The 27,610-nt window shown below is 37.3% G+C and overlaps 1 protein-coding gene across 2 annotated transcripts; it reads right to left on the bottom strand.

Annotated features, from left to right (window-relative positions):
- Positions 1-299: 299 nt before the first annotated feature.
- On the bottom strand, positions 300-27,581 carry klhl21 (kelch-like family member 21). Of its 2 annotated transcripts, none has more exons than XM_079850333.1 (5): positions 27,408-27,581; positions 21,712-22,801; positions 2,429-2,834; positions 2,237-2,309; positions 300-1,825 (listed from the first exon to the last, which is right to left on the bottom strand). In XM_079850333.1, exons 2-5 carry the CDS (start codon positions 22,736-22,738, stop codon positions 1,490-1,492), a joined length of 1,842 nt encoding a protein of 613 aa, XP_079706459.1. In that variant the 5' UTR covers positions 22,739-22,801; positions 27,408-27,581; the 3' UTR covers positions 300-1,489. The 2 variants fall into 2 exon arrangements, with proteins under 2 accessions (XP_079706459.1, XP_079706458.1); XM_079850332.1 differs by lacking the exon at positions 27,408-27,581 and adding an exon at positions 22,923-23,048.
- Positions 27,582-27,610: the final 29 nt, after the last annotated feature.

Below are 27,610 nucleotides of genomic sequence, written 5' to 3'. Positions count from 1 at the left end.
CACAATAAAACCAGGTTCATTTCTGATTTTAAGTTGACTTGACCTAATCTTTTAGTTTTATCTTCATTATGGAGTTAAACTTGTGTGTGCTAGATCATCTACTGGATATTCATTGTGCTCCAGCTGATGCCTCTTTCTGCATCCATATACTGTCTTCCACTAATTGATTCCAGAGGACAGGATATGCCAATCCCAACTTGATGGAAAATTAGATGCGTCTAACACAAAGGGTGGCACAGAACATGGCCTCTCATGATCTTACGTGTTACATATACATACATGAAAAGAGCAAAAGTAACAGTGCTTAAGTCATTTATTGGTTGACCACACATACAAACATTACACAAATCATCTCCTTGTCCGTGTTGTACAAATAATTTTGGCCACAAAACAAACTAAACCTTCTGTAATAAAAAATAAAATGTCAAGTACCGCTTCAGCGTGTTGTAAATAATTAGTTTCATAATTACTGGTATTGTCAGACACATATATTGTCAAACACATACATTTACTCAAGAATAATGAGATACTGATTTACTACTTCCAGTTATTAGTACAGCTTCCTAAAATAATTTTGGCATAAAAAACAATACCTTCATTGATTCTTCATGTTTTCTTCATCAACGCAGACAGCTTAAAAAAACAAACAAGCTGTTTCTCATAAACTGTAACATAGTTTTCTCTAAAATAAACAATGACTAGATAATCAAACTTAATTTAATATTAAAATGAGTTTAAAAGCAAGTCTAATACAAATTCACAAATAATGTGACCACTGCATGCATGCTAGATTGTCTGACACATGTAATTCTAATAAGAACATAAAAAAAAATGGGTTACACTGAGGCCCAGATTTTAAGTTTGTCTGTCAAACTAAATTGTTGTTTTTGGGAAGTCTTGGATTCTCCAAAATATTTCATTTCAATTCTTCTCTGCTTATATAAAATACTACACATTTCAGAATACAGTCAAATTATGCTATAAACAATCTACATATCTACAATCTAAGTGATCCAAACTTTAACCTATTGGAATGCTTGGGGGTCTCAAAATTATTTTTGAAAAGAACCAATGTACTTCTCATTATGTAATTATATATTATATAATATTTTGGGGGTTTGAAGTTGCAATGTTTTGAATAACTTTAGGTCCATGCTGAATTGTAAAATAAATTAAAGAGAATAATGTGTAACCTCCATGCAATTTCCAAGGCATGGATTGCTTGAAATTTGCCAAACACGATAGGCACTATTTCATGAGTCACTTCACTTAAGTCTCTGTTCAAGGTAAACACAGCCAGCATTAGAAATGCATGCAACACAATTAAAGCTGTAGTAACACTGGGTTACTTGGAGAAATGATGCAAACATTGACTGTCCATTCACCAGCTCCCTTTACTGCCCAGTTGAGGTGAATATGTGATAAAGTGCAAAACACTTAGTAGCGATGTCACATTGAATGACCTTCAGTCTCATGTTTCGAAAAGTTCTCAATGCACTTGATTGACATCTTGGTTGTGGTTCTGATTAACATTGTTGTTGTGGTTGTAAAGTGCCTGGTTGCGGTGGTGTCTGTGGAGGTGGATGGCGTTGGCCTCAGGTACGTCGATGGGTTCGAAGGTGCTTGGAACAAGGGGCATGAACTGTCGGAATATGCTAACACTTCCATGCCAGAAGGTGGGCTGGGGGAGCCGGCCAGCTGGCGTCCAAGATCGAGAAGAAGGGTCGTAGACTTCAACCACGTCAGATAGCTCAAAGGTGTTGTCATAGCCACCGGACACAAAGAGTCGACCACCCAAAACTGCTACACTGCCTCCAACATGAACCTGTAAGTGCGAGATGTTGTAAGTGAAGACTTTTTACTTATCTGTGTGAAAATGCAAGTCATACATACAGTGACTTGAATACACTTATTTTATGATTATTAGGTTAAACACTTTTAATTGATAATTCATGATATTTGTAAAAATACACTCTTTATTGTGGAAACTCTTAAAATGTCATTGATCAATGTACAGAATATGTAAAGGTGCGGTCACATACATACAGTCCATTGTTCACTCTCAATAGCGATGCATGACCAATTTGAATTTTATTAAAATCCTCATAGGAAAATATTTTGCACCAGTTCACATGGATTACTATCTAAATGACTCAATTTTGATTGTGAAAATTTGAAGAACAGCGGTAAATGTGACCGCATCTTAATGGATTGAAACAAGGCAAAATTGACATACTTGTGCCATGGGACTAATCTTGTCCCATTCATGTTTCTGTGGGTTGTAGACATCAACTTCTGCCGAATCATCCCTGAAACAATAACGTTGTTATGAGAAACATAAAAGTTAATTTTCTTCATGGTTCCTTTTTCTGCAAACTATAAGGAACTGGACATTTTTAAATTTGTGGGGAAAAAGTGAGCACCTCACCTTACAAAGTAGATCAAGCCATTTAGAGTCACTGATTTGGGGGCAAAGGACCACGGAGGCAGCTCTCCACCGTTGATTAGTGACCAGCGGTTGCTTTCAGCATCGTAGCACTGAATTGCCATTGTGTCCTCTCCGGTTAAGGATCCAATGGCGTAGAGCCGCCCCCTACATGCTGTAGTAGAACAGTTATCCATGGGATGCAGCATGGGCGGAAGAGCCTCCCAGCAGTCTAGGGTATGGTCATAGCGCTCTGTGCTGTCAGAAGCTACCACATAGAGTTGACTCTTCATGACGCAGGAGCTGTGGTACTCTCTGGCTTTCAGCATGGGAGAGACCTCAGTCCACTCGTTCACACTGGAGTTGTATCGCCAAACGCAATCATAGAGACGTGATCCATCCGAGCCACCTGTCACAATGAATCAGGTTTGAGTGCTTAAACTTATATGCAATACCAAACAGAATAGACGCTCTTTCCAATCATTTATCAACATTATTTTTCAAACTTGCCTACACTAATAGACTTTTTAGATTATGTGTCCCTCTTCAGAGTAGTTTTCTATAAATAGGGATGACAGAATTTGGGATTAAAAATGATAGTTAAAAAAAAAAACAGAAGAGAATAAAGTTCGGCTCTCGCATGTGCTTTCTTCCACCAATGTGCTTTCCTGGATTACTTATTGAGCCAAAACAATGCTACTAAATCTACAGTGCAAAACAGACAGTAGGGCTTTTTAGGGGTTCAAGCACGAAGTGCTGAAACCCTATTGTAATTGTACTGATTTTTATTATTATTAGGGGTTCAAGCACGAAGTGCTGAAACCCTATTGTAATTGTACTGATTTTTATTATTATTATTTTTCTTCTGCCGTAAAACGCATCGTGCAGCCCAAACCGTAAGTGCTAGAGACTTGAAACTTTGCCAGATGGTAGTACAAAAATCGAGGAGAGGTTATCAAAATATGACCCCGATTGGCCCATAGGTGGCGCTACAGTGCAAAAAACAAAAAAAAATCATATTTTTGCTTAAATCTCATTAACCGTTTGTCACAGACTCAAGTGTCTTATATCATTGGAATCCTTGGGTCAAGCCGAACAAAAAAGGCCTCAAGGATTTCATTTCCGGTATGCAAATTTTCCGCCATTTTGAATTATGTCCAAAACCTACTTTTGCGAACTAGTCCCTGGTTTTGTGTCCGATCGGAACCAAACCAGTGCAGAAATGTTCTCTGGAGTCAGAATATCAATAATTATCGAAAAAAAGTTGAAATTTCGATTGACGGTCGCTAAGGGGCGCCAAAATGTTTGAAGAAGGCGGAGCCTATTTTACTAAAATGGCTATAACTCCAGAAGTAAATGAGGTATATTCACCAAACTCGGTACACCTGTGTAAGAGGTCAATCTGAGGTCATAGTAAAAAGATTTCGGCGATTGGCCACATGGTGGCGCTATAACATGAAAAAAACATAAATCAGGCTGTAACCACCTGACCGTTAGTCCGATTGACTTGAAAATTGGTATGCAGTGTCTTGGTCCAAGCTGTCATGTACATCTATGAGGACCTTGGTGTATCTCAAAAAACATGGCCGCCATCGGCCAATGAAGTTTGAGCACCTATTAGACAAGGTTAACGGAGGCCGATCGGAACAAAACTCGGTGGGCATGTTCGACTCATGGCCCTAGAGGTCTGTAAGAATTTTGAAAGAAATCGGCCACTAGTTGGCGCTAACGAGTTTTATGGCTCTGTAATCACGTGGTGTTACACTTATCATCACAAAATGCATATCATTTGATAGACCTGCTCATGCTGAACAACTTTGCCTCTAGAACCATTGCTGTCAATCAAACAGTTTATTAATTATTCACGAATATGTTAAAAACCTACTTTTGCGAACTAGTCCCTGGTTTTTTGCCCGATCGGAACCAAACGAGTCTAGGACAATTCTCTGGAATCTTTAGATCAATAATTATCAAAAAAAGTTGAACTTTTGCATTTTTCGCATGGGTATAATTGGGTCATAAAGAAAATGGGCGTGGCAAAATGCAAACAAAAGCCTATAAATCCTAAACAAAAACTCAGAACATCACGAAAATTGGTGAGCATATGTGCCATAACATTCTAAATAAGCATGCAAAATTGTATGTAGATCGGATGATAGTTGGCGCTATAACTGTTAAAAAGCAATGGTAAATTGCCTGTATTGGCTGTAAATGGACTTTTCAATCTATTATTTCAGTGGTTAAAAGCTTTCTAAATAAATCTTAATGTCTTGAATGCTTAAATGCCTTAAAGGCCTTAAATGCTTGAACCCCGATAAATGCTGCTTGCAGCTTTAATTATTAGGGGTTCAAGCACGAAGTGCTGAAACCCTATTGTAATTGTGCTGATTTTTATTATTAGGGGTTCAAGCACGAAGTGCTGAAACCCTATTGTAATTGTAAGGATTTTTATTATTATTATTATTATTCTTCTCCGCTAAAACGCATCGTGCAGCCCAAACCGTAAGAGCTGGAACTTTGAAACTTTGACAGATGGTAGTACAAAAATCGAGGAAAGGTTCAGAGATTATGACCCCGATTGGCCCATAGGTGGCGCTATAACAACCAAAAGCGCGAAACTGCTCATAACTCCTAGACCGTATGTCGTAGACTCAAGTGTCTTATATCATTGGAAAGCTGGACGCCTGACGAACAAAACGTATATCTCCGATTTCATTTCCGCCATGATAGATTTTCCGCCATTTTGAATTTTGTCAAAAATCTATTTTTGCGAACTAGTCCCTGGTTTTTTGCCCGATTGGAACCAAACTAATGCAGAAATGTTCTCTGGAGACTGAATATCAATAATTATCGAAAAAAAGTGGAAATTTCGATTCACGGTCACTAAGGGGCGCCAAAACGTACGTTGTGGGAGGGGCCTATTTTACTAAAATGGCTGTAACTCCCGATGTAAATGAGGTATCTTCACCAAACTTGGTACACATGTGTATGAGCTTACTCTGGGGTCACAGTAAAAAAATCGCGACGATTGGCCTCATGGTGGCGCTATAAAATGAAAAAAACATAAAACAGGCTATAACCACCTGACCGTTAGTCCGATTGACTTGAAAATTGGTATGCAGTGTCTTGGTCCAAGGTGCCATGTATGTGTATGAGGACATTTGCGTATCTCAAAAAACATGGCCGCCATTGGCCAATGAAATTTTAACACCTATTAGACAAGGTTAACGGAGGCCGATCGGAACGAAACTCAATGGGCATGTTCGGCTCATGGCCCTAAAGGTCTGTAAGAATTTTGAAAGAAATTGGCCACTAGTTGGCGCTAACGAGTTTTACGGCTCTGTAATCACGTGGTGTTACAAATATCCACACAATATGCATATCATTTGATAGATCTCCTCATCCTGAACAACTTTGCCTCAAGAACCATTGCTGTCAATCAAACTGTTCATTAATTATTCATTAATATGTTAAAAACCTACTTTTGCGAACTAGTCCTAGGTTTTTTGCCCGATCGGAACCAGACCAGTCTAGGACAATTCTCTGGACTCTCTAGATCAATAATTATCAAAAAAAAGTTGAACTTTTGCATTTGGATGGCTGTAATAGGGTAATTTATAAAATGGGCGTGTCAAAATACATTAAAAAGCCTATAAATCCTAAATAAAAACTCAGAACTTCACAAAAATTGGTCAGCATATGTGACATAACATCATTAACAAGCATGAAAAATTCTATGGAGATCGGACGATAGGTGGCGCTATAACTGTTAAAAAGCTTTAAAATCATATATTTATGGTAAACTGCCTGTATTGGCTGTAAATGGTCTTTTCCATCTCTGATCATATAATTTTCATATCATAATGTTCAAAACTAGTGCAATACAATTCTCTGGACTCACTAGATCAATAATTGTCAGAAAAAGTTGAACTACTTCATTTGGATAGCTATAATAGGTTTACTTCAAAATCTGGCCTTTACCAAGTGTCCCCGAAAGCCTATATCTCTTTAATCAATGCTCAGACCTTCTTAAAAACAAGTCAGAACGTGTGAAATATTACCCTGAACTAGCATGAAAATTTTCAGACAGATCGGACAAAATTTGCCTCTATAACAGTTAAAAAGGTGAAAATGATATGAATTAATGGCATGTTAAGCCAATAAGTGGTATTTTACTGCCCCCTGCTGTTTAAAATAGTCATTTTCTCATATTGGTATTGGTATCAGCCATGGTAAATCATGATAAATGATGGTGTGTGTGTGTGTGTGTGTGTGTGTGTGTGTGTGTGTGTGTGTGTGTGTGTGTGTGTGTGTGGTACAAATATAACAAAGGTTTTATTTTCCAACATGAAAACAAACATAACAGAGTGCTAGTGCACAAACAATAACCGACAATGATAATGGATGAGAGGGGAACTTAAATACACAGATCAAGACAAGGACAACAGGTGACGGTTATGATGATGAGGAGCAGGTGATGATGAGGAGGGTGATGAGGAGCAGGTGCAGGTGATGACGACAGATGGTGAATGTGATGAAGACAGAAGGTGAATGTGATGAAGGTGAATGTGACACCAATATCACTGAAACATTTGTGTGTGTGTGTGTGTGTGTGTGTGTGTGTGTGTGTGTGTGTGTAGCATTCGTGTGTGTAGCATATGTAGCAAGTATGCATTATTGAGTTAACATGGAAACACTGGTTTGCTTTAGTGCAGAAAACTGGTCAAAATCATGAGGTTTAAAGTGAAAGTGAGCCAATAAGTGGTCTTCTACTGCCCTCTGCTGGCCATTCTACTTATTAATTAAATTTTTCCACATGTGCTTGCATTTATACTTGAATACACACTAAAAATCACTTATATAGCAATAACTATTATAACACAATCATATTTTGTCAGTGTTAATCACTTTATTTGCACTGACACTTCAAATAATTGCTAGTAATGTGGTAAATCATGGTAAATCATGGTTAACTATGCTGTGTGTGTGTGTGTGTGTGTGTGTGTGTGTGTGTGTGTGTGTGTGTGTGTGTGTGTGTGTGTGAGCATGCATTGAGTTAACATGGATAAACTGGTTTGCTTTAGTGCAGAAAACTGGTTTAAAGTGAAAGTGAGCCAATAAGTGGTCTTCTACTGCCCTCTGCTGGCCATTCTACTTATTAATGAAATATTTCAACATGTGCTTGCATTCATACTTGAATACACACTAAAAAAATCACTTATATAGCAATAACTATTATAACACAATCATATTTTGTCAGTGTTAATCACTTTATTTGCACTGACACTTCAAATAATTGCTAGTAATGTGATAAATCAGGCTAGAAACATGGTAAATCAAAGTAAATAATACTAGATTGTCGTTTATCTCCTGGTAAATAATACTAGAACGTGGTATATCATGGTAAATCATGGTTAACTATGCTGTGTGTGTATGTGTGTGTGTGTGTGTGTGTGTGTGTGTGTGTGTGTGTGTGTGTGTGTGTGTGTGTGTGTAAGCATGCATTGAGTTAACATGGAAAAACTGGTTTGCTTTAGTGCAGAAAACTGGTTTAAAGTGAAAGTGAGCCAATAAGTGGTCTTCTAGTGCCCTCTGCTGGCCATTCTACTTAATAATGAAATATTTTACATGTGCTTTTGCTTTCATACTTGGACACACACTAAAAATCACGTATATAACTAACTATTATAACACAATAATATTTTGTCAGTGTTCATCACCTCATTTGCATTGACACTTCACATAATTGCTAGTAATGTGGTTAATCATGCTAGAAACATTGTAAATCATAGTAAATAATACTGAAATGAGGTGTATCAAGGTAAATCATGCTAGAATCCTAATAAATCATTCTGGAACATGGTATATGATAGTAAATCATGCTAGAATCATATTAAATAATTCTAGAATGTGGCAAATCGTTGTGGGAGGAGCCTATTTTACTCAAATGGCTATAACTCAAGAAGTAAATGAGATATCTTCACCAAACTCAGTACACATGTGTATGGGTTCAATTTGAGGTCACAGTAAACAATTTTATGGAGATCGGACCATAGGTGGCGCTATAACTGTTAAAAAGCTTTAAAACCATATATATCCCATGGCAAATTGCCTGTATTGGCTGTAAATGGTCTTTTCCATCTATTATGTCAGTGGTTACATGCTTGCTAAATAAATCTTAATAACTTTTGATGCTTTTGTGCTTAAATGCCTTAAAGGCCTTAACTGCTTGAACCCCGATAAATGCTGCTTGCAGCTTTAATTATTATTATTATTATTATTATTCCGCCGTAAAACGCATCGTGCAGCCCAAACCGTAAGGGCTAGAGCTTTGAAACTTTGCCATATGGTAGTACAAAAATCGAGGAGAGGTTATCAAATTATGACCCCGATTGGCCCATAGGTGGCGCTATAGCAACCAAAAGCGCGAAACTGCTCATAACTCCTAGACCGTAAGTCCTAGACTCAAGTGTCTTATATCATTGGAAAGCTGGACGCCTGACGAACAAAACGTATATCTCCGATTTTATTTCCGCCATGATAGATTTTCCGCCATTTTGAATTTTGTTGAAAATCTACTTTTGCGAACTAGTCCCTGGTTTTTCGCCCGATCGGAACCAAACCAGTGCAGAATTGTTCTCTGGAGTCTGAAGATCAATAATTATCGAAAAAAAGTTGAAATTTCGATTCACGGTCGCTAGGGGGTGCAAAATTAACGTTGTGGGAGGAGCCTATTTTACTAAAATGGCTATAACTCCAGAAGTAAAAGAGGTATTTTAACCAAACTTGGTACACATGTGTAATAGGTCAATCTGAGGTCACGGTAAAAAAATCGCGGCGATTGGCCACATGGTGGCGCTATAACATGAAAAAAACATAAAACAGGCTATAACCACCTGACCGTTAGTCCGATTGACTTGAAAATTGGTATGCAGTGTCTTGGTCCAAGGTGCCATGTATGTCTATGAGGACATTGGCGTATCTCAAAAAACATGGCCGCCATCGGCCAATGAAGTTTGAGCACCGATTAGACAAGGTTAACGGAGGCCGATCGGAACGAAACTCGATGGGCATGTTCGTCTCATGGCCCTAGAGGTCTGTAAGAATTTTGAAAGATATCGGCCACTAGTTGGCGCTAACGAGTTTTATGGCTCTGTAATCACGTGGTGTTACACTCATCCACACAATATGCACATCATTTGATAGATCTGCTCATGCTGAACAACTTTGCCTCAAGAACCATTGCTGTCAATCAAACCGTTCATTAAATATTCACGAATATGTCTAAAACCTACTTTTGCGAACTAGTCCTAGGTTTTTCGCCCGATCGGAACCAGACCAGTCTAGGACAATTCTCTGGACTCTCTAGATCAATAATTATCAAAAAAAAGTTGAACTTTTGCATTTGTATGGCTGTAATAGGGTCATTTATAAAATGGGTGTGGCAAAATACACTCAAAAGCCTATAAATCCTAAATGAAAACTCAGAACTTCACAAAAATTGGTCAGCCTATGTGTCATAACATCATTAACAAGCATGCAAAATTTTATGGAGATCGGACGATAGGTGGCGCTATAACCTTTAAAAAGCTTTAAAACCATATATTTCCTATGGTATGTTGCTTGTATTGGCTGTAAATGGTCTTTTCCATCTCTGATCATATAATTTTCATATCATAATGTTCAAAACTAGTGCAATACAATTCTCTGGACTCACTAGATCAATAATTGTCAGAAAAAGTTGAACTACTTCATTTGGATAGCTATAATAGGTTCACTTCAAAATGTAGCCTTTACCAAGTGTCCCCGAAAGCCTATATCTCTTTAATGAATGACTCAGACCTTCTTAAAAACAAGTCAGAACATGTGAAATATCACTCTGAACATGCATGAAAATTTTCAGACAGATCAGACAAAATTTGCCTCTATAACAGTTAAAAAGGTGAAAATGATATGATTATAATGGCATGTTAAGCCAATAAGTGGTATTTTACTGCCCCCTGCTGTTCAAAATAGTCATTTTGTCATATTGTTCTATAATTTATATTTAGACTTTATAAAATCACTATTTTAACATTTACAATTACATTTAGTCAAAATCCATCTGTTAAAGTATTAGTATTGACAGTTTGATCACATCATACATTTCAAATGTCTGCATCTACAACATAATGTGTGTGTGTAGTCTTAGGTTAATCATCTGATTAATAGCTTGCAAAGACTTTGTGAAATGTTTATAGACCATTCAAATATATTTTCATAATGACATATCCCAATAGCATTGAAAAAACAACAACAACATTTGTCTTTGTGTGTGTGTGTGTGTGTGTGTGTGTGTGTGTGTGTGTGTGTGTGTGTGTGCGTGTGTGTGTAAACATGCATTATGGAGTTAAAATGGAAAAACTGGTTTGCTTTAGTGCAGAAAAATGGTGAAAATCAAGAAGTTTAAAGTGAAAGTGAGCCAATATGTGGTCTTCTCCTGCCCTCTGCTGGCCATTCTACTTATTAATGAAGTCTACTCACTTATGCTTTTGCATTCATTAGACACTAAAAATCACTTATATAACAATAAAACACTAAAAAATCACTTATATAACAATTACTATTGTAGCACAATCATATTTTGTCAGAGTTTATCACTTCATTTTTACTGATACTTCACATAATTGCTAGCAATGTGGTAAATCATGGTAAATCACACTAAAAACATGGTAAATCATAATAAATAATACTAGAATGTGGTGTATCAAGATAAATCATACTACAATCCTGGTACATCATTCTAGAACATGGTATATCATGGTACATCATGCTAGAACATGGTAAATCATGTTAGAATGTGGTATATCATGGTAAATCATGCTAGAACATGGTAAATCATGGTAAACTATGCTAGAACAGGGTAAATCATGGTAAACTATGATGAATCATGGTAAACTATGATAAATCATGATAAACTATGGTAATCCATGCTAGAATCACAGTAAACAATGGTAAATCATACTAGAATGTAGTATATCATGGTAAATTATGCTAGAATATGGCAAATCATGCTAGAATCATAGTAAATAATATTAGAATATGCTAAATTGTTGTGGGAGGAGCCTATTTTACTAAAATGGCTATAACTCAAGAAGTAAATGAGATATCTTCACCAAACTCAGTACACATGTGTATGGGTTCAATTTGAGGTCACAGTAAACAATTCTATGGAGATCGGACCATAGGTGGCGCTATAACTGTTAAAAAGCTTTAAAACCAAATATATCACATGGTAAATTGCCTGTATTGGCTGTAAATGGTCTTTTCCATCTATTATGTCAGTGGTTACATGCTTATTAAATAAATCTTAATAACTTTTGATACTTTTGTGCTTAAATGCCTTAAAGGCCTTAACTGCTTGAACCCCGATAAATGCTGCTTGCAGCTTTAATTAGGGGTTCAAGCACGAAGTGCTGAAACCCTATTGTAATTGTGCTGATTTTTATTATTAGGGGTTCAAGCACGAAGTGCTGAAACCCTATTGTTATTGTAAGGATTTTTATTATTATTATTATTTTCCCCTAAAACGCATCGTGCAGACCAAACCGTAAGAGCTGGAACCTTGAAAGTTGGCCAAATGGTAGTCCTCAATTTGGGGAGAACGTATCAAAGTATGACCTCGATTGGCCCATAGGTGGCGCTATAGCGACCAAAAGCGCGAAACTGCTCAGAACTCCTAGAACGTATGTCGTAGACTCAAGTGTCTTATATCATTGGAAAGCTGGACGCCTGACGAACAAAACGTTTATCTCCGATTTCATTTCCGCCATGATAGATTTTCCGCCATTTTGAATTTTGTCAAAAACCTACTTTTGCGAACTAGTCCCTGGTTTTTCGCCCGATCGGAACCAAACCAGTGCAGAAATGTTCTCTAGAAACTGAAGATCAATAATTATCGAAAAAAAGTCGAAATTTCGATTCACGGTCGCTAAGGGGCGCCAAAACGTATGTTATGGGAGGGGCCTATTTTACTAAAATGGCTATAACTCCAGAAGTAAATGAGGTATCTTCACCAAACTCGGTAAACCTATGTATGAGCTCAATATGAGGTAACAGTAAAAAAATCGCGGCGATTGGCCACATGGTGGCGCTATAATATATAAAAAACATAAAACAGGCTTTAACCACCTGACCGTTAGTCCGATTGACTTGAAAATTGGTATGCAGTGTCTTGGTCCAAGGTGTCATGTATGTGTATGAGGACATTGGCGTATCTAAAAAAACATGGCCGCCATCGGCCAATGAAGTTTGAGCACCTATTAGACAAGGTTAACGGAGGCCGATCGGAACGAAACTCGGTGGGCATGTTCTACTCATGGCCCTAGAGGTCTGTAAGAATTTTAAAAGAAATCGGCCACTAGTTGGCGCTAACGAGTTTTATGGCTCTGTAATCACGTGGTGTTACACTTATTGTCACAAAATGCATACCATTTGATAGATCTCCTCTTGTTGAACAACTTTGCCTCAAGAACCATTGCTGTCAATCAAACCGTTCATTAAATATTCGTAATTATGTTAAAAACGTACTTTTGCGAACTAGTCCCTGGTTTTTCGCCCGATCGGAACCAAACCAGTCTAGGACAATTCTATGGACTCTCTAGGTCAATAATTATCAAAAAAAAGTTGAACTTTTGCATTTTTCGCATGGCTATAACAGGGTCATTTAGAAAATGGGCGTGGTAAAATGCACTCAAAAGCCTATAAATCCTAAACGAAAACTCAGAACTTCACAAAAATTGATGAGCATATGTGTCATAACCTGCTAAAGAAGCATGAAAAATTTTATGAAGATCGGACCATAGTTGGCGCTATAACTGTTAAAACGCTTTAAAACCATATATTTCCTATGGTAAATTGCCTGTATTTGCTGTAAATGGTGTCTTCTATCATCATATAATGTTCATATCATAATGTTCAAAACCAGTGCAGCACAATTCTCTGAACTCTCTAGATCAATAATTATCAGAAAAAAAGTTTAACTTCTTCAAAAGGTGATTTTATATGAATATAATGACATATTAAGCCAATAAGTGGTATTTTACTGCCCCCTGCTGTCATTTCATCATACTACTCCCTAATATTGTTATAAAATTCATATTTAGACTTTATAAAATCATTATTTTAACATTTACAATCACATTTTGTCAAAACTCATCTATTGAGTATTACTATTGACAATTGTGTTACACTGAGATATGGAAATGGACGAAAGTAAATGAATGAAATGAAACGAAAGTAACGGCATTTAAGCCACGCCCCCGAATACAAATTCATTCATAACTCGAAAACGGAAAGTCGTTGCGCGCTCAAATTTTGATGGTGAGGACCTCTCCGGGCTCTTGATCGAAACGTGTCGTCGCGGGCCTCGGTAGCGCGCCCCCCGCGTATCGCGAATCCGCGGGACCCCCGATTTTGAACGGCCATTACTCCCGACCCAGACCACCCCGAACATTGTATGAGAGCTCGTTGGAAAGGGCGCGTCCTTGGCTAGCTTCGATTCAAATGTGGTGTTATTTGCCCTGGGCATTCCAGAGATAATAGCCCGAACAGATATGCCTTATAACAATCATAACTCCCAGCCCCAATCGCCCAAAAACACGTTGATGGTCTCATTCAACAGGGCTCCTCAAGCACTATCTATGCTCTGAGTTTCAGAATTTTTCGCCTTTTGGTTCCTGAGATATAAGTAAAAAAACAAATTCCCATTCATTCATTCAAACACTTCAACTGTAAAATGTAAGCTATAATACCACTGTTGTCCACTAGAGGGAGCAGCAGGATTACGCATGATCTTTTAATTAGCTTCAGTATTGGGAAATAAACAAATGCTTTAAGAAGCAATCTTTTTTATTATGATGTTTTTTTTTTATTATGATATTTTTTTATACATTTTATTTTTTATTATGATTATGAACGGTTTGATTGACATTAGTGATTCTTGAGGCAAAGTTGTTCAAGATGAGGAGATGAAGATATTTTCACAATATCACATCCGAAAAACATTGAAAACATATTTGTCTTTGTGTGTGTGTGTGTGTGTGTGTGGATGTGTTTGTGTTTGTGTGTGTGTGTGTGTGTGTAAGCATGCTTAATGGAAAGAACATGGAGAAACTGCTTTGTTTTACTGGTGGATAAAAAAAGTCTTTCAAATGAAAGTGAGTCAATTAGTGGTCTTCTACTGCCCTCTGCAGGACATTCTACTTAATAAAATATTTTCATCTGTGCTTTTGCATTAGTTTTTGGACTATATAAAATTACTTGCATGAAAATCACCTATTATAACACAGTCATGTTTTGTCAAATTTTATCACTTCATTTTTACTGAGCTCTCAGTTTGAACAATTCTGCCTCTCAGTGATTAATTTGAAATCTGAAAATGGTGTTATACAGAGGAGATTTGCAATTATCATTTTGTTACCTATCTTTTATTTTAAATATCTACATCTACAACAAAATGTGTGTGCATGTGTGTGTTCAAGCATGGTTAGTGTATTAAGTATTATTGTTTAAGTATTATTGTTTTCATTTACATTTTAACCACCAGAAGAAGAACACTCATTGGTTCATTCTGCTCACTAAAATATTATTTTTCATTTTTTTTCCATTTGAAATATTGTTTAAACTTAATAAAATCATTAAAATAACATTTCAAATCATATTTTGTCTGTTTATAAATCCCACAGACTCACAGTGGCTGCAATACTAATGTTTTTGTAAAACACAGACCTGATAGTCTAATCTGTGTGTATTGTGCATATATTATTGATATTATTACTATTGCAAATCATGTTATTGTAACTCATATCTTAATAGAATATTATTTGTAATTTTAATTCTTTATTTCTTAATTGTTTTTTTATGATTACTACAGATATTATCACCAAAGATATCAACTACACCTTCACTTTTAGTATTGACACGCTGCACACACAGCACAATCACACACTCACTAATGCATTCAAATAAATGTAATCTTATTGTGCTACTTTATTTGTACATGATTAGAATGAACAGAAATCTAAGAATATTTTTCTTCTTTTGTTAAAGCCATTTCAGACTCCAAGTAAGCATTATATTACTAATCATCTATTTTAAAGGTGCCATACAATTGAAAACTGTATTTATCTTGGCATAGTTGAATGATAAGAGTTCTGGACATGGAACTGACATACCGTGAGCCTCAAACACCATTGTTTCCTCCTTCATGTGTAAATCTCCTGTTTGCAAAAGACCGCTGAAAAATGAGTGAATCCCACCATAACACCGACTGTGACGTTGGAGTCAGGATCATTAATATTTATACCCCCCAAATTTGCATTTTCCAGTCCATGTTCTAGGCCAGGCAGTGTTAATGTGGACCTGCACAGCCGAATCATCAGAAGATCTGCAGGTATTGTGAAGAAGCAAGCAAGGACAATAGTGAAAATGGCAGATCATGGATATAAATGTTATGTCTGAGGCTGTGCTGCGGATTTGAGAACTTTTCATTCCCTTCCCACAAAACTGTCAACAGGCATGGTTGATGTTTACAACAGGATACCTCACCATTTTAATTCAAAGCTGTTAGTTTGCTCTTAACGGAGGCCGATCAGAACGAAACTCGGTGGGCATGTTCGACTCGTGGCCCTAGAGGTCTGTAAGAATTTTTAAAAATCAGCCACTAGTTGACGCTAACAGGTTTTACAGCTATGTAATCACGTGATGCATATCATTTGATAGATCTCCTCATACTGAACAACTTTGCCTCAAGAACTACTGCTGTCAATCAATTTGTTCATTAAATACTTGCGATTATGTTAAAAACCTACTTTTGGGAACTAGTCCTAGGTTTTTCGCCCGATCGGAAATATACCAGTGCAGTACAATTCTCTGGAAGCTCTAGATTATTAATTATATAAAAAACTTTAACTTTACCCATTGGGTAGCCATAACAGGATCATTTAGAAAATGGGTATGGCAAAAAAACACTCAAAAGCCTGTAAATCCTAAACAAAAACTCAGACAACTCACTAAACTGCCTTATGTGCTTAAAGACCCTAAATGCTTGAACCCCGCTAAATGCTGCTTGCAGCTTTAATTAGGGGTTCAAGCACGAAGTGCTGAAACCCTATTGTAATTGTACTGATTTTTATTATTATTATTTTTCTTCTGCCGTAAAACGCATCGTGCAGCCCAAACCGTAAGTGCTAGAGACTTGAAACTTTGCCAGATGGTAGTACAAAAATCGAGGAGAGGTTATCAAAATATGACCCCGATTGGCCCATAGGTGGCGCTACAGTGCAAAAAACAAAAAAAAATCATATTTTTGCTTAAATCTCATTAACCGTTTGTCACAGACTCAAGTGTCTTATATCATTGGAATCCTTGGGTCAAGCCGAACAAAAAAGGCCTCAAGGATTTCATTTCCGGTATGCAAATTTTTCGCCACTTTGAATTATGTCCAAAACCTACTTTTGCGAACTAGTCCCTGGTTTTGTGTCCGATCGGAACCAAACCAGTGCAGAAATGTTCTCTGGAGTCAGAATATCAATAATTATCGAAAAAAAGTTGAAATTTCGATTGACGGTCGCTAAGGGGCGCCAAAATGTTTGAAGAAGGCGGAGCCTATTTTACTAAAATGGCTATAACTCCAGAAGTAAATGAGGTATATTCACCAAACTCGGTACACCTGTGTAAGAGGTCAATCTGAGGTCATAGTAAAAAGATTGCGGCGATTGGCCACATGGTGGCGCTATAACATGAAAAAAACATAAATCAGGCTGTAACCACCTGACCGTTAGTCCGATTGACTTGAAAATTGGTATGCAGTGTCTTGGTCCAAGCTGTCATGTATATCTATGAGGACATTGGTGTATCTCAAAAAACATGGCCGCCATCGGCCAATGAAGTTTGAGCACCTATTAGACAAGGTTAACGGAGGCCGATCGGAACAAAACTCGGTGGGCATGTTCGACTCATGGCCCTAGAGGTCTGTAACAATTTTGAAAGAAATCGGCCACTAGTTGGCGCTAACGAGTTTTATGGCTCTGTAATCACGTGGTGTTACACTTATCATCACAAAATGCATATCATTTGATAGACCTGCTCATGCTGAACAACTTTGCCTCTAGAACCATTGCTGTCAATCAAACAGTTTATTAATTATTCACGAATATGTTAAAAACCTACTTTTGCGAACTAGTCCCTGGTTTTTTGCCCGATCGGAACCAAACGAGTCTAGGACAATTCTCTGGACTCTTTAGATCAATAATTATCAAAAAAAGTTGAACTTTTGCATTTTTCGCATGGGTATAATTGGGTCATAAAGAAAATGGGCGTGGCAAAATGCAAACAAAAGCCTATAAATCCTAAACAAAAACTCAGAACATCACGAAAATTGGTGAGCATATGTGCCATAACATTCTAAATAAGCATGCAAAATTGTATGTAGATCGGATGATAGTTGGCGCTATAACTGTTAAAAAGCAATGGTAAATTGCCTGTATTGGCTGTAAATGGACTTTTCAATCTATTATTTCAGTGGTTAAAAGCTTTCTAAATAAATCTTAATGTCTTGAATGCTTAAATGCCTTAAAGGCCTTAAATGCTTGAACCCCGATAAATGCTGCTTGCAGCTTTAATTATTATTATTATTATTATTTTCCCCTAAAACGCATTGTGCAGACCAAACCGTAAGAGCTGGAACCTTGAAACTTGGCCAAATGGTAGTCCTCAATTTGGGGAGAACCTATAAAAGTATGACCCCGATTGGCCCATAGGTGGCGCTATAGCAACCAAAAGCGCAAAACTGCTCATAACTACTAGACCGTATGACGTAGACTCAAGTGTCTTATATCATTGGAAAGCTGGACGCCTGACGAACAAAACGTATATCTCCGATTTCATTTCCGCCATGATAGATTTTCCGCCATTTTGAATTTTGTCAAAAACATACTTTTGCGAACTAGTCCTAGGTTTTTCGCCCGATCGGAACCAAACCAGTGCAGAAATGTTCTCTAGAGTCTGAATATCAAAAACTATCGAAAAAAAGTTGAAATTTCGATTCACGGACGCTAAGGGCCGCCAAAACGTACGTTGTGGGCGGGGCCTATTTTACTAAAATGGCTATAACTCCAGAAGTAAATGAGGTATCTTCACCAAACTTGGTACACATGTGTAAGAGGTCAATCTGAGGTCACAGTAAAAAAACCGCGGCGATTGACCACATGGTGGCGCTATAACATGAAAAAAACATAAAACAGGCTATAACCACCTGACCGTTAGTCCGATTGACTTGAAAATTGGTATGCAGTGTCTTGGTCCAAGGTGCCATGTATGTGTATGAGGACATTGGCGTATCTCAAAAAACATGGCCGCCATCGGCCAATGAAATTTGAGCACCTATTAGACAAGGTTAACGGAGGCCGATCGGAACGAAACTCGATGGGCATGTTCGACTCAAGGCCCTAGAGGTCTGTAAGAATTTTGAAAGAAATCGGCCACTAGTTGGTGCTAACGAGTTTTAAGGCTCTGTAACCACGTGGTGTTACAAATATCCACACAATATGCATATCATTTGATAGATCTCCTCATCCTGAACAACTTTGCCTCAAGAACCATTGCTGTCAATCAAACCGTTCATTAAATATTCGCAAACATGTTAAAAACCTACTTTTGCGAACTAGTCCTAGGTTTTTCGCCCGATCGGAACCAGACCAGTCTAGGACAATTCTCTGGACTCTCTAGATCAAAAACTATCAAAAAAAAGTTGAAATTTTGCATTTGGATGGCTCTAATAGGGTCATTTATAAAATGGGCGTGGCAAAATACATTAAAAATCCTATAAATCCTAAATGAAAACTCAGAACTTCACAAAAATCGGTGAGCATATGTGACATAACATCATTAACAAGCATTCCAAATTTTATGGAGATCGGACAATAGGTGGCGCTATAACTGTTAAAAAGCTTTAAAGCCATATATTTCCTATGGTACATTGCCTGTATTGGCTGTAAATGGTCTTTTCCATCTATTATGTCAGTGGTTACATGCTAAATAAAACCTGATAACTTTTGATGCTTTTGTGCTTAAAACCCCTTAAAGGCCTTAATAGCTTGAACCCCGATAAATGCTGCTTGCAGCTTTAATTACTTTTGAAATAGTTAACCCTGGGTCATTTTAAACCCTGGGTGAGTGGAATCCTGGGTTATCTTAATTGACGTTTGACACTGCTCATAATTTTATAATAATAACAATTAAACCTGGGTATTTATACGCTGCTGTTTCACACTGTACATTCCTAAACCCTGGGTTAACGTCATAATTTGCAAACGCTATTGGTTGTCGGTTGCTAAGCATCTAGTAGTAACATTCTAACACTGCATCATTTCACACTGTACAAGTTTGGCACCGCAAAGCAGGGTTAAAGGGATAGTTCACCCAAAAATGAAAATTAGCCCATGATTCCATCAAGCCATCCGAGGTGTACTGTATATGACATTCTTCTTTCAGACGAATACAATCGGAGTTATATTAAGAAAATGTCCTGGCTCTTCCAATGGCAGTGAATTGCTGTTTCTGTTTTAAAGTCCATAAAAGTGCATCTATCCATCATAAAAGTGCTCCACACTGCTCCTGGGGGTTAATAAAGGCCTTCTGAAGCAAAGTGATGCGTTTGTGTAAGAAAAATATCTATATTTAAAACTTTATAAAGTAAAATAACTAGCTTCCGACCAAACTAACATACGGATTCCACTTATGCGAGTAATGCGACATACTGCTGATATTTACACTACGCCATGACACACTACGCTACTTCCGACGTCATAAGTTGCGCTTTAGGCGCAAGTAGACTACGTATGGCCGTTTGGCCGGATGCTAGAATTTGTACACGTGTTAAATATGGATATTTTTCTTACACAAACTCATCGCTTCAGTTCAGAGGGCCTTTATTAACCCTCCAGAGCCGCGTGGAGCACTTTTATGATGGATAAATGCACTTTTATGGACTTCAAAACAGAAACAGCAATTCACTGCCATTATAATGCTTGGAAGAGCCAGGATTTATATATATATATATATATATATATATATATATATATATATATATATATATATAACTCTGATTGTATTCGTCTGAAAGAAGAATGTCATAAACCTAGGATGACTTGAGGTTGAGTAAATCATGGGCTAATTTTCATTTTTGGGTGAACTATACCTTTAACACAGCAAAAGGAACGCTAGTTCTTCTGGTTCTTCTTAGCGACTCAAAAGTATTTAAGGTTAGTATAGTCCAAGTTCCAAACAAGTGACTTTAAGGGGTTTTACACATCATACATACAGTTTACAATTAAAAGTACAGTCACATTATTCGCTGAAATTTTGCAGGCAAAAAGGTCCATTGTCGATTGTAAAGAGTGATGGATTCTCTGCATTACATCTGATGGATGTAAATGACTCATAATGGTAAATGTGGCCACACCTTGACTGTGAGACTTAAATTAGTATATTTATTGACTGGTTGTTCATATAACATAGTTAAAAATACACATTTTGTATTCTGTAAGTAATGTATAATTTATAAAGATAAATAATTGAAATGTTACAATTTTTTTGTTTTTTAGCATTACTTTTTAATATACAGTAAAGGCTATTATTAGATAATCTTATTAGATAAGATTAATTAGATTGCATTAAAGTCATTAAAATGTCTGTAAATGTAGCTTACCTTTTGGAAGATTTGTTTTTATTATTATTTTTTATAAATTATTGAAATTATTTCTTCATTTCTATTGTAATTGTATATCTTTTTAATAAATATTTATTCCTTAAAAGTACTAAAAGAATTGTTAATAAAACCATTAAGGAACCAGAATTGTTGACTGGAATCGGAACTGCTGAGTTCCACAGTCAGTGCTCAGTCACCTTTTTAAACACCAATTACATAACAGCAAAGGACACTTAGAATAGAAGCAGCATGTCATCTGAGATGTTTTCTCAATTTAAACATTGTCCGTTCCTGAATGTAACTAATGTCACCTGAAATCACGTTGACCACTGCTGATCTGGCATAACATTTTGTCCTATCACCACACTCTCGCATAGCCAAATATAAAGGGCTTTATTTATACATTGGCTGCCATGTTGTAAACAGTTTGAAAAGAAGGACACTCTGAGCCTACTTGAGGATTTGTTGTTGAGTACAATTTTGTCTTTCACAGGAAGTGTTTCAAGTCCTAAACAGGAAACAGTATTATTGTACTAACCTGTCACGTAAATGTCGTTGCCCAGGGCAGCTACGCTGTAGCCACCTCCAAGGTGGTCTGGGAATTCTGCTAAGTATCTCCACTGTCCGGTCTGTGGGTTGTAACAATCCACCGTAACAAGCTCATCACACTCTTGATCACATCCTCCCACCACCACCAGAATTTCGGCCAGGCCGGTGGATGGACGTGGGCGCATTCGATGACCAGGTCGGTCATGGCGGTCGTATTCGTAGGACTGAAAGCTGCGTGCCTCACTGACTAACCGTAAACAGGCCGGTGACAAGTAGACCAGCGGATCACTCTCAACGTGGGCCAGAAGGTAGAAACGGCGAACAAACGGCAGACGTACTTGCTGCAACAACTCAGGCCAGTAATGCAACCGGTGCTGCAAGTCGGCTTTGACCCAGCGTACGGCAATCTGGTGTGCGGTTTCTTCCTTATCCACACACAGTCCGTCATCAGACACGAACTCCAGTAGTCGCTTCCACGACAATCGCTCAAAGTCAATGCTTTTCGCCAGCTCCACAATGTTTTTCAGCACAAAACGGCGGGCACTAGCCGCTAGCTCACGGCAGGCATAAGCCTCTGCAAAGTCCTGGATCTCCAAGCAGTTGGAAACATCAAGTCTCTGCTCCAGGAACGCGCAACACGCTTCTTTGACGGAAGGGAACTGAAAGAGGTCCGCCGTCTTGAGCAGAAGGTCCACGTTGTCATGTGTGACGGTCACGCGACCCGTGTAGCAAAAGTCCACCAGGAGGCCCAACAGTTCAGCTGATACTTCGTGTAGCACCACACGGTCCATGGCGCTCTCTCTCAGAGTACCGGCAAACATGGCACGGAAGTATGTGCTCGCAGCTGCCAGCACAGTTCGATGGCACTGGAACTCTTTGCCTTCAGCACACAATGTGACGTCGAAGAACTTGCGCTCTGCGCGGAGCTCGTGGATGCCTCGGAGCAAGTTGATGGCGTGGGCCGTGTCAAAGAAGGGCAGCATAGAGGGCTGCGTTTGTAAAACTGGTTTCTCCATAGCAGTTCCTTATTGCTTACAGTATTTCTCTTGGTGTATGTTTAGTCAGAACGCTGGATTCATCTTTAAATAGAGAACAGAAGTTTTATTAGTAGTTTGTAGTAGTAGTTTTTCATTCAACTTTGTGAAACTAACTAAAACAAGTCCTAAAAAGAGAAAAACCCAAATTGAAGTTTCAGCCTACCTGTGTATCTTCTCAAAGCGTTTAAATTTGTGAAAGGAAAGGGACACAGTAGCTTCTAGAATGAAATATCATGTGGTTATGACGAATGTGCGCAACCGTTGGTCTCTTAAGAAAGAGTGCTCATCGTGTCTGGTCTATAAATAAACCAGCAGGGTCCATTTTCACAGGATGGGAGGGGGTCTCCGCACACCGTTTATCTTCTTTTACTGGAGATTATAGAAACTTCTCCTCTCTGAGTAACTCAGAGTAGGGGTAGTTCAGCCAAAAATAAAACCACGTCATCATTTACTCAACCTCATTCATTCCAACCCTGTATTACTTCCTTCTTTCTGTGAAATGTAAAAGGGAGAATGTCAGAGCTGCTCTTTTCCATACCAGGAATGAGAATGGCAAAAAAGGACATAAAAGAACGCACTATAAAAATACCACAGAAATACTTTTGCACTATATTCAAAGTCTTCTGAAGATTTTATAGAAGTCTTATTGTGAGCTTTGTGTGAGAAACAAAGCTGTTGATCACTCACATTGTCCACTGGTGGATGATAATGTTCAATTTATTAAGCATGCGGTTACGTTGTCTGCCGCTTTAAATTCTTGAGCTTGTTAAAGTCAAGTGGATACTAATTGGCTTTCTATGTTTATTATCATTCAACAGCGGGAATAAATTGTTCAGAAAGTGATTCCAACGATATTGTTCCCTTGTGTTGTTATTGTTATAGCTGTGTCGTGTGGACCTGATTATTCTCATAGAATTAGGACAGTTATTAAAACTTTATAGTTATCGTCCTTGGTATGAACTGGCATGAACAGCTAATTTGCTATCAAATGATTTCAGAAGACACGGAAGACACTTTTTTATTGTTTTTTTTTTTAAGCTTGCCAGTGTATTTCACCAATCACTTGTGAGGAAAGAAAGTAGCTCAGACATTCTGCTTAACATCTACTGTTGTGTTTCACATAAAAAAGAAAGTAATGTGAACGACATGAGAGTGAATACATAATGTGTATTTTTGGGTGAACTACCCCTTTAAAAGTAAGATGAACAATGTCAAAATTTTACAATATACTGCTCAAAAGTTATTTCAAATGAAAAAGCATTTAGCAGTCTGCATAAATATGCTTTATACCGTTTCCCCCGAATATTCTGTTTATATTCTCAACAAGAGTTACAAGGTAGGCTGCTAAAGAAAGTTTTTTTTTCAATGGCAGTGTGAGTTTAAAACAAAATGGCATTTCCATCTCCAGGATCAGGTATCAAAACAGAGTGGCAAACACATATGACTCCTTTAAGGCACAAAACAACCATAGCTTACTGAAGAGCAAATGCGACACGCAGAGATTTACCTTTGCAGCAGGCAGCTTTGAAGTTTTATGAAGGTTGACTCATCAAAATGAATGAGAGAGGGAGAGAGAGGCCCTAAAGGGTCAACAAACTGCAGAGAAATAGACCTGCTCTGAACAGCAAAGCTCTACAGTTTCCAGTGAGAGACCTACATTATGCGTAGCAGCGCTGAGGAGGAATTATGCATTCACTTTCTACTGGGCTCCCGAGAGACTGGGTATTTTTGGAATTTATTAGATGCCAATATATATAATGCAGTTTCTCAGTTCTGAGTTTGTATCTGTAAGCGAAATTAATTACCTGAAAAATGGTCGACCAATAGTGGATATTATCGCTAAGGATAAGTAGGTTGGCCCACGCTGGCCGATAACCAATTAATCAACCGATAGTTTTAAAAATGGATACTGAATGGAAACAAACGTAACGCATAAAATAGTGAACTTTATTACAAATATTGAAAAACACTACTGAACCATTAAAATGTACTGTACTTTTTAAAAATAAAAATATTTATATATGAATTATACCTTGATCATTCATGTTAGTTCATAGTGCATTAACTACCGTTAAGAGAAACGACTTTAAAATGTAAAAATGTATTAGTAAATGTTGAAATTAACGATGAACAATACTTTTATTAACCTTAGTTAATGTTACAAGTGGGGTCTTATTGTAAAGTGCTAGGCTACCATTTCATATAAATCCAAACAGTCATGCTTAAAGATGGCCATCTTTCAATATCTTCACAAAGGCCATTGAAATTAGACACATATGTAATTGTATATATACTCTCACACTTTATTTGCTTCTATTTTAGAACATCTAATATAAATAACTAAATATGTATTTAATGATGATAATACATTTTATGTTTTCATTTCTAACAATCGTTGCTTTTCAAATCGAAATTTGATGACTCTTCAATGACCGACTATAATGTTTTAATAACAAAGCAGCACAGTACTGTATAAGTGAGTCCTGGTTTTAAAAAGGTCATGGTTTATGAAGCAACCATCTCGTTCCTCTCATACCTGTTGGGTATTAGGCAACTCGAATGCCAAAGTGCTTACTAGCAGTCTGTTTACCAGTCAGTCCAAAAATAGCATGGCTGACAGTGACCAACACTTCACTTCTCCTGACTTCTTGTCTTGTCATGTCAATAACGTGTCATGATCTAGTTAGGAGACTATCAACTGCTTTATCAACAGTAGGCCTTTCTAAAACATCATTTTGAAAACATACAGATTACTCAAAAACATATCTATCATTATTGAATATTTATATAGGAGTCGAGTGAACTTCAGATTTGTCCTTTTACTGGATCCACTAGATCTTGCAACCAGTGGACCATATAAAGTAACTTCTTTGTACAACTTCAGAACAACAACCCCCTTTACGAATCCCTCAGGGCCCCTCTTCCATCTGCACAGCCATTGTGCACCCTTTATGATTCTCTAACCCACCAGTGGTCTGCAGTCTAATGTTGCACCTGGCTGAGAAATGCCCATCATAACACAGCTGCCATGGCTCTGCATTCCATCAGCAAGGTCCCAAAGTAGCCTAGCTGAGCATGTTTGGGCCTCAGGACATCCATGATCAGGCCCTGCTTCACTCTATATAGCCAATTAGACCAGGCCTCAATCCATCACATTTATGCTGAAGCCATCACTAGCCCTTGTAATAAGGATAGGATTTGTTCATTTTGTGTGAATCAATCAATGCTATTTACATATTTGCTCATTTGCATTTACATAAATATTTACACACACTACTTGGTCAGAAGTTTGGAATAATTAGGATTCTTACACACACACACACACACACACACACACACACACACACACACACACACACACACACACACACACTTCTGCAATTTTACATAAAAAATAAATAAATAAAAATTCTGATTTATAAGCTTGTTTCCTTCAATTCAAGTCAAGAAGACCCCACCGGGATAGAAAAAGAAGCACACACACACAAAGTTTGGAATAATTAAGTTTGTTTTTTTATATATATATATATATTTTTTTTTTTTTTGCTAACCAGGGCTGCATTTTTAAAAAGAAATCAAAAATACAGTAATATATATTAAAAAAGGTAATATTGTGAAATATTATTCATATTTTAAATAACTGTTTTTCATTGTAATATATATATATATATATTAAAATGTAATTTTGTATTGGCATATCTGAATTTTCCGCATTATCACTCATTCAGATTTGATGCTCAAGAAACATTTCTTATTATTATCAATGATTTCTTGTTATTATCAACAGTTTTTGCTACTTATTGTTGTGAAAACAATGATACGCCATTCAAATCTTTTTCAACACTGATAATAATAAGTAGTACTATTAATGAGCACCTAATCTGCATATTAGAATGATTTCTGAAGGATCATGTGACACTGAAGTCTGGAATAATGATGCTGAAAATTGAGCTTTGCATCACAGGAATAAATTACATTTTAAATATATAAAAAAGAGAACATCTATTTTAAATTGAATAATTGTAACAATATTTGTGTTACAGAGACTTTTTTCAAAAACATTAAAAATGTTATTTTCAAACTTTTGACTCATAGTTCATATGTATTCAAACTGATGAACACAGATGAAAAAATATAAGACAGATGTTTGGCTCTACAAGTTGGTAGGAAATCAATCTAATCCACAGCACTGCATATAAAAGCAAGTATGTTTACAAATGTATGGATTACAAAAATATTATTAATAATGTCTAGACATTGTATTTTGGGATTAAAGAAGAACAGACCTTTTAGCAATAGCCTACAGCCAGAAGACCTTCAAAAGACAGTCTATTTTAAGATTTGACCTGATAGTTATTATGTCATACATTGCTCATCGTTGCTCATCATTGCTCACGTTACTGCCAACTAACGTAACATAGCAAAGAGGCTTCGCGTAACAACGGGAACGTTTCTTAATTAATTTTTAATCGAGTAAAGTAATTATAAAGACGTCTGAGCAAAATCCAGCGTCATGACTCACTACAGAAACATGCGTGAATAGGTTTCCGACACAATAACCGTCTGCTTCGTTTGAGAAAAACAACACGAGACGCGTCACATTTTCACCTTCATACACACAGGCTGTTTCTGACGCATTTCTACTCACCCAATCCAGCCGTTAACGATTTCGGTTGCTCTTCGCCTCGGATAGTTTGACAGATTGGTCAAATTTGTGCAATATCTCTATGTATCGTTTTAACTTTGCAAGAGTGTCCGTTTTTTCTTCGCTCATGTCAGCGCCATGACTCCGCATCATGAGAGACCCTCATTGGACACTCGTGCACCAGTTACACGGTGACGTGATCTCAA

Source organism: Squalius cephalus, assembly GCF_949319135.1.
Source record: "Squalius cephalus genome assembly, chromosome: 18".
Taxonomy (NCBI): domain Eukaryota; kingdom Metazoa; phylum Chordata; class Actinopteri; order Cypriniformes; family Leuciscidae; genus Squalius; species Squalius cephalus.
This window is presented reverse-complemented; position numbering and strand designations above follow the sequence as displayed.

Coding starts and splice junctions, on each gene's coding strand:
- klhl21 (XM_079850333.1), bottom strand. CDS start 22,738: ATGGAGAAACCAGTTTTACAAACGCAGCCCTCTATGCTGCCCTTCTTT. Junction 2,835..21,711: donor CAACGACATTTACGTGACAG/GTTAGTACAATA, acceptor TCATTGTGACAG/GTGGCTCGGATGGATCACGT. Junction 2,310..2,428: donor GGCTTGATCTACTTTGTAAG/GTGAGGTGCTCA, acceptor TTATTGTTTCAG/GGATGATTCGGCAGAAGTTG.